Consider the following 17,859-nt stretch of genomic DNA (forward strand, 5'->3'; position numbering starts at 1 on the left):
TCATGCAATCTGTCTCTTTTCTCCTGTTTAGCATTGCCATGCTGTGTGGCAGAATTGATACATGTCTGGCTTGCTTTCTCTGAATTCAATCCGGGCTCAAAAATTATTATGGGAAGAGGAATCCTTTAGTGCTTGTTTACAGCTCCTGCTTTGCGTTGTTGTTGAGATGATACACTTATCGCCATTGCACTAATTATTTTTATTTTTAAAAAACTTTATTGAACTGTCACGCAGACGTGTCATAAGGTTCAATAGGGGGTAACAGGGTGCGCTGTGCTGGCAAAAGTACTGCATGCAGTACTTTTTATCAGTGCTACGTTCCCACACACCAACACAACTCAGTGCTGGGCACACAGGAGACAGAGTATTTTGCCTTGTCATGATGTGCTGGAATAGTAGCTGCCTAACACAGTCCCACGGTATATGGTGTGAAAATACCCTTACTATTTAGCCTTACTATACCCTTACTAATTATTTACCTCTCCAACAAGTGGGGTTTTTCCATCTGATTCATTTACCCAAACACCTAGACTGTTTCCTCTTTCATATGCTCCATACGGACCATTAATAAGGGGTGTATTGGCAATAGCAGGATCCTGGAAAGAAGAATAGAGTACTAATAATCTGAAAATCTGGTAAACATTTAAAAAACAATTGAAATAACAAAATGTATACATTTTTACTGGATGTGAGAAATTCACTTAAAGAGGAAGTAAACCCTCCTCTACAAGTTGTACCTATAGGTAGGCCTATGATAAGGCTTACCTATAGGTACTGTAAATATCTCCTAAACATGTACCGTTTAGGAGATATTTACCTTACATGCCGCCAGTTACGTCACTGGCGCATGCGCTCTGAAGGAACGGCCGATCGTGCCGTTCTTTCAGAGTCCCGTGCCGTGATTGTCGGCTCCCGCGCGCGTGCGCGGGAGTGACGTCACCGCGGCTCCGGCCAATCAGATGGCCGGATGCCGCGATCCCGGAAGACGGGCGACTGGACATGTCGCCCGTCATAGAGGTGAGTGAGCGGCACGGCGGGGGCTCGTTCTAAGGTAAGTATTTCATAATGAGCTAGTATGCGATGCATACTAGCTCATTATGTCTTTCTCTTGCAGGGTGTAAAAAAAAAAAAAAACAAACGAGTTTACAACCTCTTTAATATTGGTAAAATTAAAAAATAAATCCTGTTCTAAACTTACCTATTGTAAATTAAAAGTAACTTACCAATATGATAATGTATTTTTGGCCATTGGCATGAAGATTTTGAGAAAACTGAGGGAGGTCAGCAAACTTTTCTTTATCATAGGTGAAATCTTTTCTGTTTTCCATGTAATCAATATCAGTAAATTGAACATCCTAAAAATAAAATAAATAAATTAAGGCTAATGCCCTTGTCATTTATATTTTGAGTATTAGTTGGCTCTACATTTGAGGCTAAGTTTGCAAAGAATAAACAATCAAGTATTATTAAAAACATCCATGAAAAAAGCTGTGGTATACATATTCCCTTTTGTTGTGGAAATAACTTTGCATTGCATTGTTCAAGCATATATATCTAGATGGACTAGTTTAAACAAGAGCAGGATAATCCAGAAATAGATTGTGGACAGCAGACAGTCAATAAAATGTATATTAAAAGGAAAATTAAAACCTGTGATTTTTTCCTGTAGTACATTCAGTAGAAAATGTGGTTTGAAAAAAAAAAATGATAATTTTCATTTAAACTGAAAATCAACTAAAATTGGATACAGACATTCTTAGAAATTGTCCTTGCAATTGTTAATCAATCTCACAGGTGGTCATACACACATAGTTTTCTTTCATTCAGCCTGCAGGCTAAAAATATAGAAATCTAAACAGATTCTTCCATCAGTGCTAAACAGCACAGCTGCACAAATCTCAGCTGCCAAATATTGTATTCTGACAGTTGGCAACCACGGCCGTAAGAATACCTGAACCGTGCCTGCATCTAAATAGATGCAGTCACTGTTGTGCCCACATTTTTCCAACAGGCTACGTCGGCAAAAGTCTAAGAAAGTTATTGAGCCTGGTGGTAACACAAGGATCGCCCATGGCTCCAATTTCTGAACCAGACGTGTTTTGGGTGGTGTATGGCAGCCAAAACACCAGTTCCAATGCCTAATACTTTGTAATTATTCAAACTGATATTCTATTGTTAATGAAGCGGAAATGTTTCCATTAGTTGGTTTAATATTTGACAGTTTTTCAATTGTTTGTGATTGTGTACAACCTTTTAAAATATTTAATGTACTAAGGGTACAATAATCTAATAAAAAAGAAATACAATTTCACAGCTTATCTAGGGGAGAGGGGAGATGGTAGAAAATGTTTAGACTGGTAGGGCCCTTTCACAGGGGCATCCAGTCTAGATTAGTCTGTCAGATTTTCAGACAGATGCAGACTGAATGACAATGTACTGTATGTCTTTGGGCGGGTGAATATATTTCCCCTCAGGTCCATTTTTTTGTGTCCTTTTCCGTTTTGGATCTGAAAGGATGTAAGCAGATGTAAACAGATGTCATTGGTTTACATCCGTTGCTAGACACATATGATTTGTTTCTTCAACAACTGAAAAAAATGGATGCAAAATCAGATGTAGACTAATGTGAACTGAGCTGAACTGATGTGCAACCTTATGTAAGCTGATGTAAACTGATCTGAAGACAGATGTGCAAACTACAGTAAAATAATGTAACTTGAAACAGTATTCATCAGTCTTTCCGTAGCAAAAAACATGCCTAAACTGATGATGCCCATCTGAAACAGCCCATTTAGTCTAGGACTGTCTGTCAGTTTTTCATACAGATCCAGACAAAACCACAGTCTATGTCTATGGATGAGAAAATGTAAATGGATGATCACCTTTTTACATCCGCCTACATCCATATCCATTCAGGTTCATTTTTTTTTAAGCAGAACAAGGCCTTTTCCATTTAGACAGATCTGAATGATTGTAAATGGAAGCCGTCCATTTACATCCATTACATTTATGTCCATTTTTAAACAAGAAACATTTTTTGTTTATACTTTTGTCATTCATGATTGGTTTTTGCAACAACTAAAAAAACTGTAAAAAACTGATATAAACGTAATCAGTTGTTTCTTAGAAAAATCGTGACTAAACGGGTAACTCCCATGTGAAAGGACCTTTAGGCCCCTTTCACAAAGATGTTTTTATCAGATCCGCCTGTCAGTTTTTCAGGGGTCTGAATACTCAAATTTAAATGGCAACCATTTAAAGACGTGATATTTTGTTTGTTACGAGTTTTGGCTCCCCTAAGCACCTCCTTGGCTTTGATGTGCAGTGTCACATGACACAGTCAAGAAGAGGATTATCCTTCACTGTACACTATAGCTGTATCTTATGGGTAGACTTTAGGTAAACAGGGGGATCTGTATTGGAGAGGAATTTGGGGGAGGAGAGGCCAGTACTGGATCGGGTGGATCGGGGGAAGAACTCTGTATTGTGTACACTGGCCTTTGCATTTTATATTTTTGACCCCTAACCTCTGCGTTATGCACCCCTGACTCCTGAAGTTTGTGCATTATCCACTCCTGATCCCTGTGTTCTGCAAATGACACCTTGCAGAAACTGGAAATTTGTGCCTTATATACTTCTGACCACTGCAGTCTGATCCCTACGATCTGTGCGATTACAGACTCCTGGCCTCGGACCTCTGTACATTATATACTCCTGATCCCTGAGCTCTATGTCTTACACACTCTGGATTTCCATGTTCTGCTTTACGTACTCCTGGCACTTGCATTATGTGCCTTACACACTTCTGACCCCTGCACTTTGTGAATTCTGCATTGCTGAACCCTATGGACTGTGTATTATGCACTTCTGGCCCTTGAACTCTATGCTTTATACATTTCTGATAACTGTAGTCTGCGCATTTTGCAATCCTGGCCCCTGTTTTCTATGGATTACATACTCATGACCCTGCACTATATACACTATGTTGTATGCTCATACTCTTGACCACTGTACTCTAAGTACATTATATACCCCTGATCCCTGCACTTTTTATGCTGTATTATACATTACATACTCTTGACCAAAGTGTTTATTATCTGAACAACTGCCAAATAGTCATTGACTAGTTTACTAACATTCTTCTTTAAAGTAGGTTGTATGCAGAAAAGCATATGTAATTAATATATGTTTCCTTTAGATGATTGTGCTCATCAATGTACATGTTAGAATCTCACTTGTAGAACAGTAATTAAGGCATATTTTTTAAGTACAATAATTGTGACATATGTTACTGTTTATACAATGAGTACACTAGGTTTTATTTAATCATGTCCCTCTAAACCCCTTCCACTGTTAGCACAAATTAACCACACCAACCATTCAATGCAGTGTGCATAAATGCTTCATTCCTCTCCTTTTGAAATTCAAGGGTGTCCTAGGTCCTTCACAATCCTAGCAACATTCTGAACAAGACTATGCATGTGTAGTGTGTATGTGAAAATTGGCTGACTTACATAAGGGATATTAATGGCTCTGTTTCTTTCAACCACGTCTTTCACCTCATCCAACGACTTGTATCCCCATCGACTTAAATGGAAGCCAAGAGTCCAATATGCTGGCATGTACGGCTTACCAATAAACTATTAAACAAAAAAAAAAAAAAAGAAGATAAATGTAAGCTTTGATCTGTTTCTTTGTCTTTTAAAATAATAATAAAATGCATAGGGCATTTTTCGCAGATCAGTGATTTAGCAGGAAAAGGCATTAATGTAGCTTGCTGAAGTGGGCTAAAACATTTATGGAAAATAGGAAAGAAGCAAGAACATGGGTTGAATTACTGTAGTTGAAAGACTACTGCTTTTACAAGGAATATGTTAATAAATATTTATGAGAAATTCTTTTCGTCTTCTTTTATCCTAGTATCTGATGAAGTAACTTTAGGAAAGTGAACCTGTCACAAACTTGGAATATTCAAACTAAGCATATCATATACAAATGCATTAGCAGCGGTTACATTCATAAAACTGCTTGTCAAATGATAAATATATCAAAAGATATAGGCAGCTCAATTTACACATAAATCTTGACAGTTCCTCTAAAATACCAGCGTTGTCCTATGCACTCTTACTCTCAAGCCCTTCTTTTGGGACACATTAAAGACCCCCAGAAAGATAGAAGAGTAGAGTAAAATGCTAGATGTACAGGAAAAGTCAATTTTTGCATATACCAGAAGGCTATATTTGATTGGATCCAATTATAGTTGCAGTTTGATTATAACCTCATACATTCATTATATATGCCACATATTGACACTGCATAGTCACTGCGTTCAATTACTATTTATTCACCAGGCTTGGCAAAGTGTGGCCCATGAATGTCATGTAGTTGTTTTTTTTTTTTTTTCCCAAGAACTTTATTTGAAAATGAAAACAAAATAAACAGATAATGACTTTACAATGAGATTGACAAGCCTTGGAAAATAAGTCTCGCATATAAAAACAGGAAATAATGATACAAGACAAATCTCTGTAATTGAGGGATTTCCCTAACAATAAGATCAGTTTATGCATAGAACGTTTATATCGCATAGTAAGGGATAATAACTAAAGACATAGCAATGAACATACTAATCAGAAGAGACAACAGGATACAATCTGAATAGTGTTGATGCTCAGTCCTCCTGGAGGGCTGTAATAAATATATCCAAGTGTAATAAGGATAGCAAGACCTCGGAAAACCGGGTAAGCAGTAGGATTAGAGAGGTCAGCTGGTGAAGTCATCTGGTTGTGTTTTATATGCAGTTGATTCTATTTATTTCACGTCTGACCATTTCTGACATTCCAAGAACCCCCAAAAATTTAAATTATTTTTATTCCCACCAAAAAAACTTACCTCTAGGTACTCCATAACGACCTCTTCTGGAGTGTTACCCACAAAAACATAGAAGTCAAGGATTCCTCCAATAGTCCTGTATGTCACTGCTGGAGCAGGCTGAATTACTACCTCTGTAATAATAAATAAAGAGGCCCATTACTAAACAGACATATTTTACAAATTCAGGAAACTAGCTGATTAATTTAACAATAAACCTGATGAAATGATGCACAAAAGCAACAGAGAGGAGTCACCAGACTCTAATTGTCGCCGGACTTTATAAAGTACCTTTGATTTACGCAGCACCTTTACATACTTAACTTTAAAATCAGTCCTTGCCCTCAAGGATCTTTCAATCAAAGGTCCCCATCTCAGATGCATACATACTAGGGTCGATTTAGACAGGAGCCAATTAACCAATCAGAATGTCTTTGGAGTGTAGGAGGAAACCAGGGCACAGGGAGAACATGTGTTGCCATCACATACTTATTTATAGGTTCTATCTTGAACATACAGTACCATTTAAAAAAAATAAAAATAATGTACTGCAGTAGCATACTACATGTTTTACTTTGTTAATGTTCATATAACACAGTATGTGACTATATGGAGGAGACATTTCAAAATTAGAGTTATTCCTCATATTTGCAAAGAGAAGCATGCATTCTATATTTAGGACTATGTCGGATGATATTTACTAAGTCTAAAAAAATTGGGTCTGTAAAATTCAGTCCTAGCCAGTATGGATATATTAGTAAGGGTACCCTTGGTCCCAAGAAGTAGTATACAGACAAGAACTCGACAGCAAATCTTTTTACTGTATGGTACTTTATAACAGGAGCAAGACAAGAACTGCATAAATCACAGACTAGCTTGCAAATAGCTGTTAACATGACAGATGCGCAGAGCACACATAAATAGGCTGTGACAGTTGTATTCACTACTATAACAATGAGAGACAGGCTCACACTACAAAATACTTTTTGGATGACAGGTCAGTAACTACAAAATTATACTATTTAATTTTCTTTACAGGATATTCAGTATGTCACACCAATAAAGTTTCAGATAATGACCCCTACATTTACATCATAGTGCTGGTAATGCCTGTAGTGCCTCATTACTTTATCATATTGTATGGATTTGCACTAAAATAATACACTTTTGATTGGTAGTTACAAGTTTATGTAAGACTTTACAGTTATTTGTATACACATCAACACTCAGCTTAATGAGATATACTGCAGATTGCATACATGTACGTGATCCGCTTCTTCCCTCCACACCGACTGTGCTGCCATTCGCTGCATTACAAGCAGATCAGTGATATATGACTGGCATCTGCTGATCGGCTGAGCGAATGACAGAGGAGAGCTCTGTGTAGGTAAACAAAACAGAGCTCTTTTGTGACAGTGGCTATGTGTCAAAACCGGCATTTCACTTAGTGAAAATACAGGACATACAGTAAACATTGTAGTAACATAGTTAACCCTTTCTACATGTTAACCCCTTCCCAGCCAGTGTCATTAGTACAGTGACAAAACAGGAAAATGGTCTGGTGCCATCTGTATACCACCTCCATCCCGAAATCAACAGAAAAAGAGAAAATTGGCCCGTGGGACTTTAGATGAGGTGGGTACATGTGGCTGGAAATAACAAAAGATGGATATTTGGAAAAATAATCTTTATTATAAAGAGTTGGATTAAGTATAAAAGTCAATATCATTATGTGCCTTGAGGACGCTTGTAATGGCAAACTTGGTTGAAGATCATACAATACATAAATGCATTTGAATAACATACATAATGATATGCGTACGGGTACAATACATCTTGGTCTCAAAAGTAAAAACATGGTAATATAATATTAACATGGCATATACATGTAATGCATCTTGGACTGATGCATTTCACGAGTTAAATGCTCGCTTCTTCAAGAGTAAGTGCATTGAAAACATATCTAGTACAGTGACAGCGCATATTGTTAGCACTGATCAGTGTATTAGTGTCACCTGTAATGTCAATTGCAGTCAATTAGTCCCCCCCCCCAGCATCAGATTGACCACCCCATCACACTCCCATTAATAGTCGCTGATCTCCGCTATTGGTAGTATGAAAAAAAAAAATCCAGCATATATCTAATAGTTTGTAGACACTATCATTTTCATGCAAATTAATATACACTTATTGGGATTTTTTTTTTTTTTTTACGAAAGACATGTAGCAGAATATATTTTGGCCTAAATGTATTATTGAAATTCTATTTTTTTTCTGATGTCAACTGTCCTTGCGATAGGAAGTAAGGGGAAACTTCCCCAGTGTTACAAAACAGCAAAAAATAAACTGACATGAGTTTTGACCCATCCTTACTCTAGCCAAAAACAAAAAAAAGTTTTGGTTATACATATACTTCATTTTTTGGTCTCCTATGTAAGGAAAGCTATTGCGACAAATCTGCTGTAAAGCTCTAAATTGCTTGAAACTCTGACACTGGGAGTGTAGAAAACTGGAAACCACCTTCAGAAGGAAGGATGGATATGGACGAAGAACCACTTTATCCCTATGAACCACCAGATAGGGGGAATGACAGGACAACGCAGCCAGTTCGGACACCCTGCGCGCATAAGTAATAGCCACCAAGAAGGCCACCTTCTGGAATAAGGTAAGCAGGGGAATTTCCCTAATATTTTCAAAGGGAGGTTTCTGGAGAACTGACAGCACCAAATTAAGGTCCCAGGGTGGCAATGGAGGGTGCACCGGAGGTACCATGTGCCACACCCCCTGGATGAAATTTCACACCAGGGAATGAGTGGCCAGTGGCCTCTGGAAGAAAATCACCAAGGCAGAGACCTGAAGAAAGACCAAGATCCGAGCCACTGAGTAAGAACGTGGAGGAACCCCAAGGGACTCACATCACGCAATATATACGACTTCCAAGTACGATGATAGATCTTCCTGGAAGTTGCTTTCCTCGCTTTAAGCAGAGTAGGTATAACTGAAGCAGACAATCCCCTGTCCTTCAGCACCTGGCTTTCAGCAGCCAAGCCATCAAAGCCAGCGACCGTAAAACAGGATGGAAGACTGGCCCCTGAGACAGTAGATTCTCCCTGAGAGGAAGTCCCCATGAAGCATCTGCAACTAGCCTGACCAAGTCGGCGTACCAGGCCCGACGAGGCCAGTCCAGAGCCATAATAATGACTGGAATTCCTTCCACCTCTATCCTGCACAGAAGTCTTGGTAGCAACTTGAGAGGAGGAAAGGCATACAGCAGCTGATACTTCCCCCACGGGGCCACAAGCGCGTCTGTGGCGTCTGCCAGAGGATCCCGGAAGTGGGCTACAAACCTCTGCACTTTCCTGTTGATCTGGGACGCCAACAGATCCACATCTGGGGTACCCCAATGAAGGCACAGCTGGTGAAACACCTCCGGATGGGGAGACTATTCCCCTTGAGCAAAGGTCTGTGGGCTGAGGAAATCCGCCTGCCAATTTTTCACGCCTGGAATGTGAACAGCAGAGAGAGCTGGAATTAAGCGTTCCGCCCATCGGAGGATGCTGGCCACTTCCAAGGCCGCAAGGACACTTTTGGTACCCCCTTGGTGATTGAAATAAGTCACAGCCGTGGCATTCTCCGATTGAATGCGCACTGGACAACCCCGAAGATGCTCGGTCCATTGAACCAGGCAAAGCCTGATTGCTCTCAGTTCCAATACATTCATACAGTCATCAGAGCCTGTGGAGACTCCGCATGGAGAAGGAGGTCGTCCAGGTAGCCCAGGACCGATATCCCCCGTTGTCGCAACAGCGCCAGAACCGGAGCCAAAACCTTTGTGAAGACACAGGGAGCAGAGGCGAGACCAAAGGGTAACACCACAAACTGAGAATGGTCCTCTCCCACTGCAAATCGCAGAAAACGTTGGTGTCCTGCGTAAATGGGAATGTGAAGGTAGGCATCTTTGATGTCTATGAAGGCCAGAAAATCCCCCTGATGCAGGGAGGCCACCACTGTGCGAATGGATTCCATCTTGAGATTTTGCACCCGTACGAAACAATTCAGCACCTTTAAGTCCAGGATTTATGCACCTTGCCCTCCTTCCTGGGCACTGTGAACAGATTTGAGTAAAAGCCCTGAAAACGTTCCGCACACAGAACCGGAACTATTACTCCCTGTTGTACCAAGTCCTTTACTGCCCCCAACAGAGCCCGTAAGCGATCCGGGGACAAATTGGAAGGGAAGAACCTTACTGGTGGAACTGATCAAAACTCTTGTACCCCGACCATATGACCTCGTGAAACCATTTGTCTTGAATCCGGCAAACATGTCCCCCCACCCCTGATATGGGTGGGGGCGCACCTTCAGGCCGAAGTGGCCTTGTCCTCAGTTCTGGAGGAACTTGATTTTTGTTTTCCAGACCAGGGTTGCTTGGAACCCCCCGAGGGGGCCTTGAAGGGCTTCGCCTTGTCGACTGATCCAGAGGGATGAAAAAACTTCTTGTGTGCTGAAAAGGAGGGTCCCCGTCTGCGACGGGGGTCCTTACCCTTGGCAGCTTGCGGGAGAAAGGTGCTCTTGAACCCAGTGAGACCTTTGATAATATCATCCAAGGTAGCTCCAAACAGGGGATCCCCCTGAAAGGGGAGATCAGTTAGGGCTTTCTTTGAAGCCTGATCCACAGACCAGCATTTCAGCCACAGCATGCCCCGGAGGACCACCGCCGAAACTGACAAAAAACCCCAAGCATTGGAGCAGTATCCAGTGCGGCATCTCAAACAAATTGCAGCCCTTGCACCATTTGGTCCAGCAGTTCTGAAATGGCAGGGGGAAGGTGTCTCCCCTCCAGGTCACGGCATAGCAACCTAACCCATTCCAGTAATGTTTGTGAAACCAGGGCAATGGTAAAAACCGGTCTTAAGGCAGACCCCGTTAGGGAGAACATAGTGCGGGACACAGACTCTGCCCTACGATCCACCAGATCCCTAAAGGACGGGGAATCCTCTGCCAGGATCACAGTAGCTTTATTCAGTCTGGAGAACGGCGGATCCACCGTAGGTGGCACCGTCCACTTTTTAATGAGGGACTCTTCAAAAGGGTAGCGCCTAGCAATCCGCTTAGGCATCCCAGGGGAGCGTTTCGGACGGTCCCATTCTTTCTTAATTATATCGCCAAAGCATGCGGGAAAAGGAAAAACCTTTTTTCACCATTTGTGAGTGCCAAAAGCAACCTGCGCATCAGTTGCAGTTGCGTCCTCCATCTTTAGGGTATCACGTAAAGACACAATCAGTGCGTGCACTAGCGCCTTGCCTTGCGCGGCAGCGGAGGCAGAAAGGTCATCCTCACTATCAGAGGAGATGGGGCGCTAGACAGTAGACCCGGAAGGGAGACTTGTGTCAGCACTGACTGATTCACACTCAGAGTCTGAGGCATCAGACGAGGCAGGGGTTAGGCGGAGGGCGTTTTCTAGAAACTCACCCCTGAAAGACCACCTCCACATGGGACACAAATGAATCGTATGCGACCTGGCGAGACTTTTAACTCGCGGGCCAGTCCCCCTCCAGTGGGACTATGTCATGGCCGACCCATCGCGGAGCTAGGGCCTGCATGCGCTCGTTAGCCGCCTGGAGTGACCACTGGATTTCAACATCCAGCCAGTTGCCCAGATCCGGCATAATTGCTTGTAGATCTCACAGGAACAATCCAGAGAAAACAACCAGCGAAAAAAAATCTTGCAACGACCAGAGATCCCAGCAAGGAACTTAGGTCCTTACTCCTGACTAGGCAGAAAAAACTGACATCCTATAGCAGGAAGAGAGAGGGTATACCCTCTGGGACTGCCCATAGGTGTAGCCAGAAGTTTTTTTCTGCCTAGTGTCCTACTCCTGAAGGGGGCAGCAATACCCTACTGATATCAAGATATGAGTCCTGCATCTGTCAATAAGCGACAGAGAAAAAATAAATAAAAAAATAAGGGTATGTACACAATGGGGTTTATTTACTAAAGCTGGATAGTGCAAAATCCGATTGACTTCTGCTTCAAAACCAATCAGCTTCCAGGTTTTATTGCCAAAGCTTAGTTGAACAAGTTGAGGTTAGGAGCTGATTGGTTTCTATGCAGAAGTGAGCCTGATTTTGCATTCTCCAGCTTTAGTAAATAAACCCCATGTCCCAGTGACAAAGTCTCAAAGCCTTTCTTTAGCTTTGAATGCTGTTGTTCACTCACATACCTACTGGATAGCTTCAGCATGCATTACATTTTCCAATAGGCTATACATTCAGCTCTGAATAGCAGGTCATTTTTTTTACCACACCTATATACTTGCAGTTTAAGAATAAATCAATACCCTTTCTTTCCAGTGAAATGGGACAACTTCTGAATATGTACATTTATGTAAATATTGTCATATTCAAGACAACTTGCTACTTAATAAATACAAGCCACTATACACATTGCAATCCATCCATACAATCAACTTTAGATTTACCACAATTGTGTACCGGTAATATGAGGATCCACTTTATTATGCAGCCTCGAGATGTGATGTTCCTTAACCTCCCTGGCGGTATTCCCGAGTGTGGCTCGGGGTGGGATTTCACTGCCATAAGCGGTAGCCCCGAGCCACACTCGGGGTACCACCAGGGAGCATCGCTGGATCCTTTTAGAGGGTACTTACCTTGTCGCCGGGATCCAGCGATGTGTCCCTTCAGCATACGGCGGCCGGATCTTCCGCCCGATGCTTGTGAGCCCCAGCTTCCATCTCCTGCGACGTGACGCTCGCAGGGGGGTGGAATCGGCAGCAAATTTGAAAAGTAAAAGACACAAATACACTGATTTCATTGCAAAATAAAATAAATTGACATTAGTTTGCCCCCCAGTGCCCTTTCCTGCAGTTTTACTGTACTTTTATATATATGTATATATACAATATATATATACACATATATAGAGTGATTTGCAAAATTATTCGGCCCCCTTGAACTTTGCGACCTTTTGCCACATTTCAGGCTTCAAACATAAAGATATAAAACTGTAATTTTTTGTGAAGAATTAACAACAAGTGGGACACAATCATGAAGTGGAACGAAATTTATTGGATATTTCAAACTTTGTTAACAAATAAAAAACTGAAAAATTGTGCATCAAACTCTCTCCAGAAGTTCAGTGAGGATCTCTGAATGATCCAATGTTGACCTAAATGACTTTGACATAAAGCAAAATCTACAATGGAATGGTTCACAAATAAACATATCCAGGTGTTAGAATGGCCAAGTCAAAGTCCAGACCTGAATCCAATCGAGAATCTGTGCAAAGAACTGAGAACTGCTGTTCACAAACGCTCTCCATCCAACCTCACTGTGCTTGAGCTGTTTTGCAAGGAGGAATGGGCAAAAATTTCAGTCTCTCGATGTGCAAAACTGATAGAGACATACCCCAAGTGACTTACAGCTGTAATCGCAGCAAAAGGTGGCGCTACAAAGTATTAACTTAAGGGGGCTGAATAATTTTGCATGCCCAATTTTTCAGTTTTTTATTTGTTAACAAAGTTTGAAATATCCAATAAATTTCGTTCCACTTCATGATTGTGTCCCACTTGTTGTTGATTCTTCACAAAAAATTACAGTTTTATAAGCCTGAAATGTGGCAAAAGGTTGCAAAGTTCAAGGGGGCCGAATACTTTTGCAAGGCACTGTACGTATACTTTATCTTTTTTATAGTTATTTATTATATTATAATTTTTGATTTTGTGTTTCAAACTTTATCATACCCGAGATGTTATAAAGAAAAACGCACAGTAAAAAAAAAAATCATTTGTAAATAGTTGGTTTGGGCTGCTCATTCTTAAGAATTACTAGCAAAATAATTGTACCGCTTTCAGCACCTAGAATCGTAAAGAATCATACCGCCAGGGAGGTTAATATAAAACATTTTTTTCATCATATTTGTTAAGGTAAAATGATACATTTCCAGAATTAGTTTCATATATTTTGATTTGTTTCATATATTTATATATATATATATATATATATATATATTTTTTTTTTTTCAAATAAATTTGTATTTTGGAACAATAGCTATATTCAACTAAACACAATAATTTCTTTGTTTTGGGAGATTTACGCACTCCGTTTGGGTTGGATGGAGTTGGATTCATCAGACTCTCTGAATAATAATATTAACAAATGGGACCAAATTACTGCGGCAGGGCGGCCCTTAAGTGCAAAATCACATAATATACGTCATTTTGTTTTAGGGCTCTGCGATTAGACACAGCGGTAGCCAGTCCATGGGTCCGGCAGCCGCGATCGCCGCTGGCCACCTGCGATTGTGAAGGAGACTGACAGAACAGCCATATGCCTATGTAAACAAGGCAGACGGCTGTTCTGTCAGACAGGAAGGAAGAGATTGTGTGTTCCTAGTAATCAGGAACACCGATCTCTCTCTTACTGCAGTCAGTCCATCCACCCAAAGTTAGAAAACATTCCTTAGGAACACACTTAACCCCTTGATCGCCCCTGATGTTAACCTCCCTGGCGGTATGATTATGTCAGGAATTACATACCAAAAGCGGTACAATTCTTTTCATGGAAATTTGGCGTTATGTATTATAGGCCTACAATTCTTAGTAATTACTGACTTCAACCTGACCAAAACAAGAGTCTAGTAGACATCCCAGATGTGATAAATTTGAAACACAAACACGTGAATTATAATCGAATCAATAATATTATTTTATTATTTAATATATAATATATATAATAAAATTATATTATTGATTAGTATAATTCATGCATTATATATTATATATAGATATATGTGTGTGTGCATATATATATATATACATATATATATATATATATATATATATATATATATATATGCACACATATATATATATATATATATGCATATATATATATATATATATATATATATACCGGTGTGTGTAGGTGTATATATATATATATATATATATATATATATATATATATATATATATATATATATGCATATATATATATATATATATGCATATATATATATATATATATATATATATATATATATATGCATATATATATATATATATATATATATATATATATATATATATATATATATATATATATATATATATATATATATATATATATGCATATATATATATATATATATATGCATATATATATATATATATATATATATATATGCATATATATATATATATATGCATATATATATATATATATATATATATATATATATATATATATATATATATATATATATATATATATATATATAATATAAAATGTGTTCTGTGCAACGTTTTTTTTTTTTTTTTTTTTCAATTTCCCTCCCTAGTTCCGCTCCCATGCAGCATTGCTGCTGCAGGGAACGGAACTAGGAAGTGATCAGAGCGACGGAGACCGACGGAGGAGCGGCGGGACTCTCGGCTGGCGGTCACAGCAATGAGAGATCATCGCTGGATCGCCAGGATAAGGTAAGAGAACACCGCTGCGCTCTCTGCAATCCACCCCGAGCGTGACTCGGGGTTACCGCTCCTGATATGAAAAACCAACCCCGAGTCACGCTCGGGATTACCGCTAAGGAGGTTAACCCCTTCCCTGCCCAGTGTCAGTGCATATTATTTAGCATTGATCACTGTATTGGTGTCACTGTTCCCCAAAAAGTGTCACTTAGTGTCAGATTTATCCGCTGCAATGTTGCAGTCCCGCTAAAAATCACTGATCGCTGCCACTTACTAATAAAAACAATAAAAAAAATAAAAAGACCATAAATCTATCCCATAGTTTGTTAACGCTATAACTTTTGCGCAACCCAATTAATATACGCTTTTGGGTATTTTTCTTTGCCAAAAATTTGTAGCAGAATACAAATTGGCCTAAACTGATAAAAAAAAAATAAAAAAAATTAAAATTTCTTTAAGCGTTTATTGGGAATATTTTAAAGCTCCATTTGTGGGGGGAAAAAAAGGACATCAATTTTTTTGGGGTACAGCGTTTCACAGCCGCGCAATTGTCAGTTAAAGCAATGCAGTGCCGTATCGCAAAAAATGGCCTTGTCATTAGGGGGTAAAACCTTCTGGGGCTGGTTAAGTTGTTGTCATAAAGGGAATGGTTGGAGGAGACCCACATGGGATACAGGTATACATTATTATAAGTGCAATGATATAATTTGTTGTTTTGTTTCTCTTCTCTGCACTCTTTGGTGAATTAGTCTGCACCATGAAAAAAGGGGACTTGTGCAATATTTTTGTATTGACAAATTTACTTGTATTTGCTTAACAATAACAAGTTTTATTGTGCGCAAAAAAAAAAAAAAACAGTGTGACTCCCCCACTTATATAAAATTATACCCCCATGCATAGTTGATAGTAGTATTAGTATGGTTAATATGATGACTAAAAAATATGTGTTTTAATAATTATTATACATCACACTATTAAGGCCACGATGAATATTTATTTAGATAACCACTTGGGCTCCGAAAGATTTTACCCCCTTCATAACCAGGTCATTTTTTTCTTTTCAGCACTGCACTAGTTTAACTGACATTTACATGATCATGCAACGCAAATTACATTTTTTTTTTTTTTTACACAAATAGAACTTTATTTTGGTGGTGTTAAATCAGCACTGAGTTTTTTATTCTTTGTGATATAAACAAAAAAAAAGAACATTTTTATTTTCTGCTATAAAACATATTTGATAAAAAATGTAAAAATTCAAATGTATTAATGAATTTATGTCAAAATGTATTCTGCTACATGTCTTTGGTAAAAAAAAAAAAAAAATCCCAATAAGTGTATATTATGTGGTTTGTGTGAACGTTATAGCGTTTGTTATAGATACTGGAATTATTATTATTTAATGTCGTTGATCAGCGACCTGTAGTGGAACTGTGATAGTGTGGCTTGCAATCTGACACTAGCTGATGCTGGCTGGGAGGTACACTGACTAACTGACACCAATAATGACACTAATACAGTGATCAGTGCTAATTAGTATTATTATTATTATTATTATTATTATACAGGATTTATATAATGCTGACAGTTTATTGCAGCACTTTACAACATGAGGGCATGCAGTACAATTACAATTCATTTTAATACAGTAGGAATCAGAGAGCCCTGTTTTTTAGAGCTTACAATCTAAGCGTGGGGGGGGTCAAGAAATACAAAAGGTGATAACTGTGGGGCATGAGCTGATGGAGAAAATAAATGTACAGTTGTTAGGTGGGGGCCAGATAGGCTTCTCTGAAGAGGTGAGTTTTCAGGGATCGTCTTAACCAATTTCAGACAGGAAGGATTTTCACCCTTAATGACCAGGCCCTATTTTGCGATTCGGCACTTCGTTATCTTTAACGGACAATTGCACAGACGTGCGACGCTGTACCTAAATAAAATTGATGTCCTTTTTTTTCCACAAATAGAGATTTCTTTTGGTGGTATTTTCTCACCTGTGCGATTTTTATTTTTTTGCGCTACAAACAAAAAATGAGCGACAATTTTGCAAAAAAAAACAATATTTCACAAATTCTGCTATATGACATTCCCAAAAAAATTAAAAATCAAAATGTTTTAACATTTTAGGCCAATTTGTTTTCTGCTACACATTTTTAGTAAAAACTCGCAATAAGCGTATTTTGATTGTTATTGCGTTATTGCGTCTACTAACTACGGGAACGATTTATGTAATTTTTTATTGTTTTTTTTTTTACTAGTTATGGTGGCAATCTGCAGCTTTTTGCGGGACCGAGACAGACAGATCGGACCTCTAACTGACATTTTTGACACTTTTGGGGGGACCAGTGACATTACTACAGTAATCAGTGCTAAAAAAATGCACTGTTACTGGAATAATGACACTAGCAGGGAAGGGGGTTAACAGTTTAGGTGATCAAGGGGTTAAATGTAAGCCTAGGGGAGTGATTCTAACTGTGGGGGGGGGGGGTTTGGCCTTGTGAGA

General features: G+C 39.2%; 1 protein-coding gene across 1 annotated transcript in view; it reads right to left on the minus strand.

Annotated features, from left to right (window-relative positions):
- Positions 1-17,859, minus strand: part of SI (sucrase-isomaltase) — a 331,665-nt gene that overhangs the window by 259,879 nt on the left and 53,927 nt on the right. Inside the window, exons 8-11 of the mRNA XM_082249620.1 lie at positions 5,893-6,005; positions 4,515-4,640; positions 1,224-1,355; positions 480-596 (exon numbers count right to left, since the gene is read on the minus strand). Coding sequence (XP_082105746.1) covers positions 480-596; positions 1,224-1,355; positions 4,515-4,640; positions 5,893-6,005 — 488 coding nt within the window. The remainder of the gene's footprint in view (positions 1-479; positions 597-1,223; positions 1,356-4,514; positions 4,641-5,892; positions 6,006-17,859) is intronic.

Source organism: Pelophylax lessonae (genome assembly GCF_965119305.1).
Source record: "Pelophylax lessonae genome assembly, chromosome: 3".
NCBI lineage: Eukaryota > Metazoa > Chordata > Amphibia > Anura > Ranidae > Pelophylax > Pelophylax lessonae.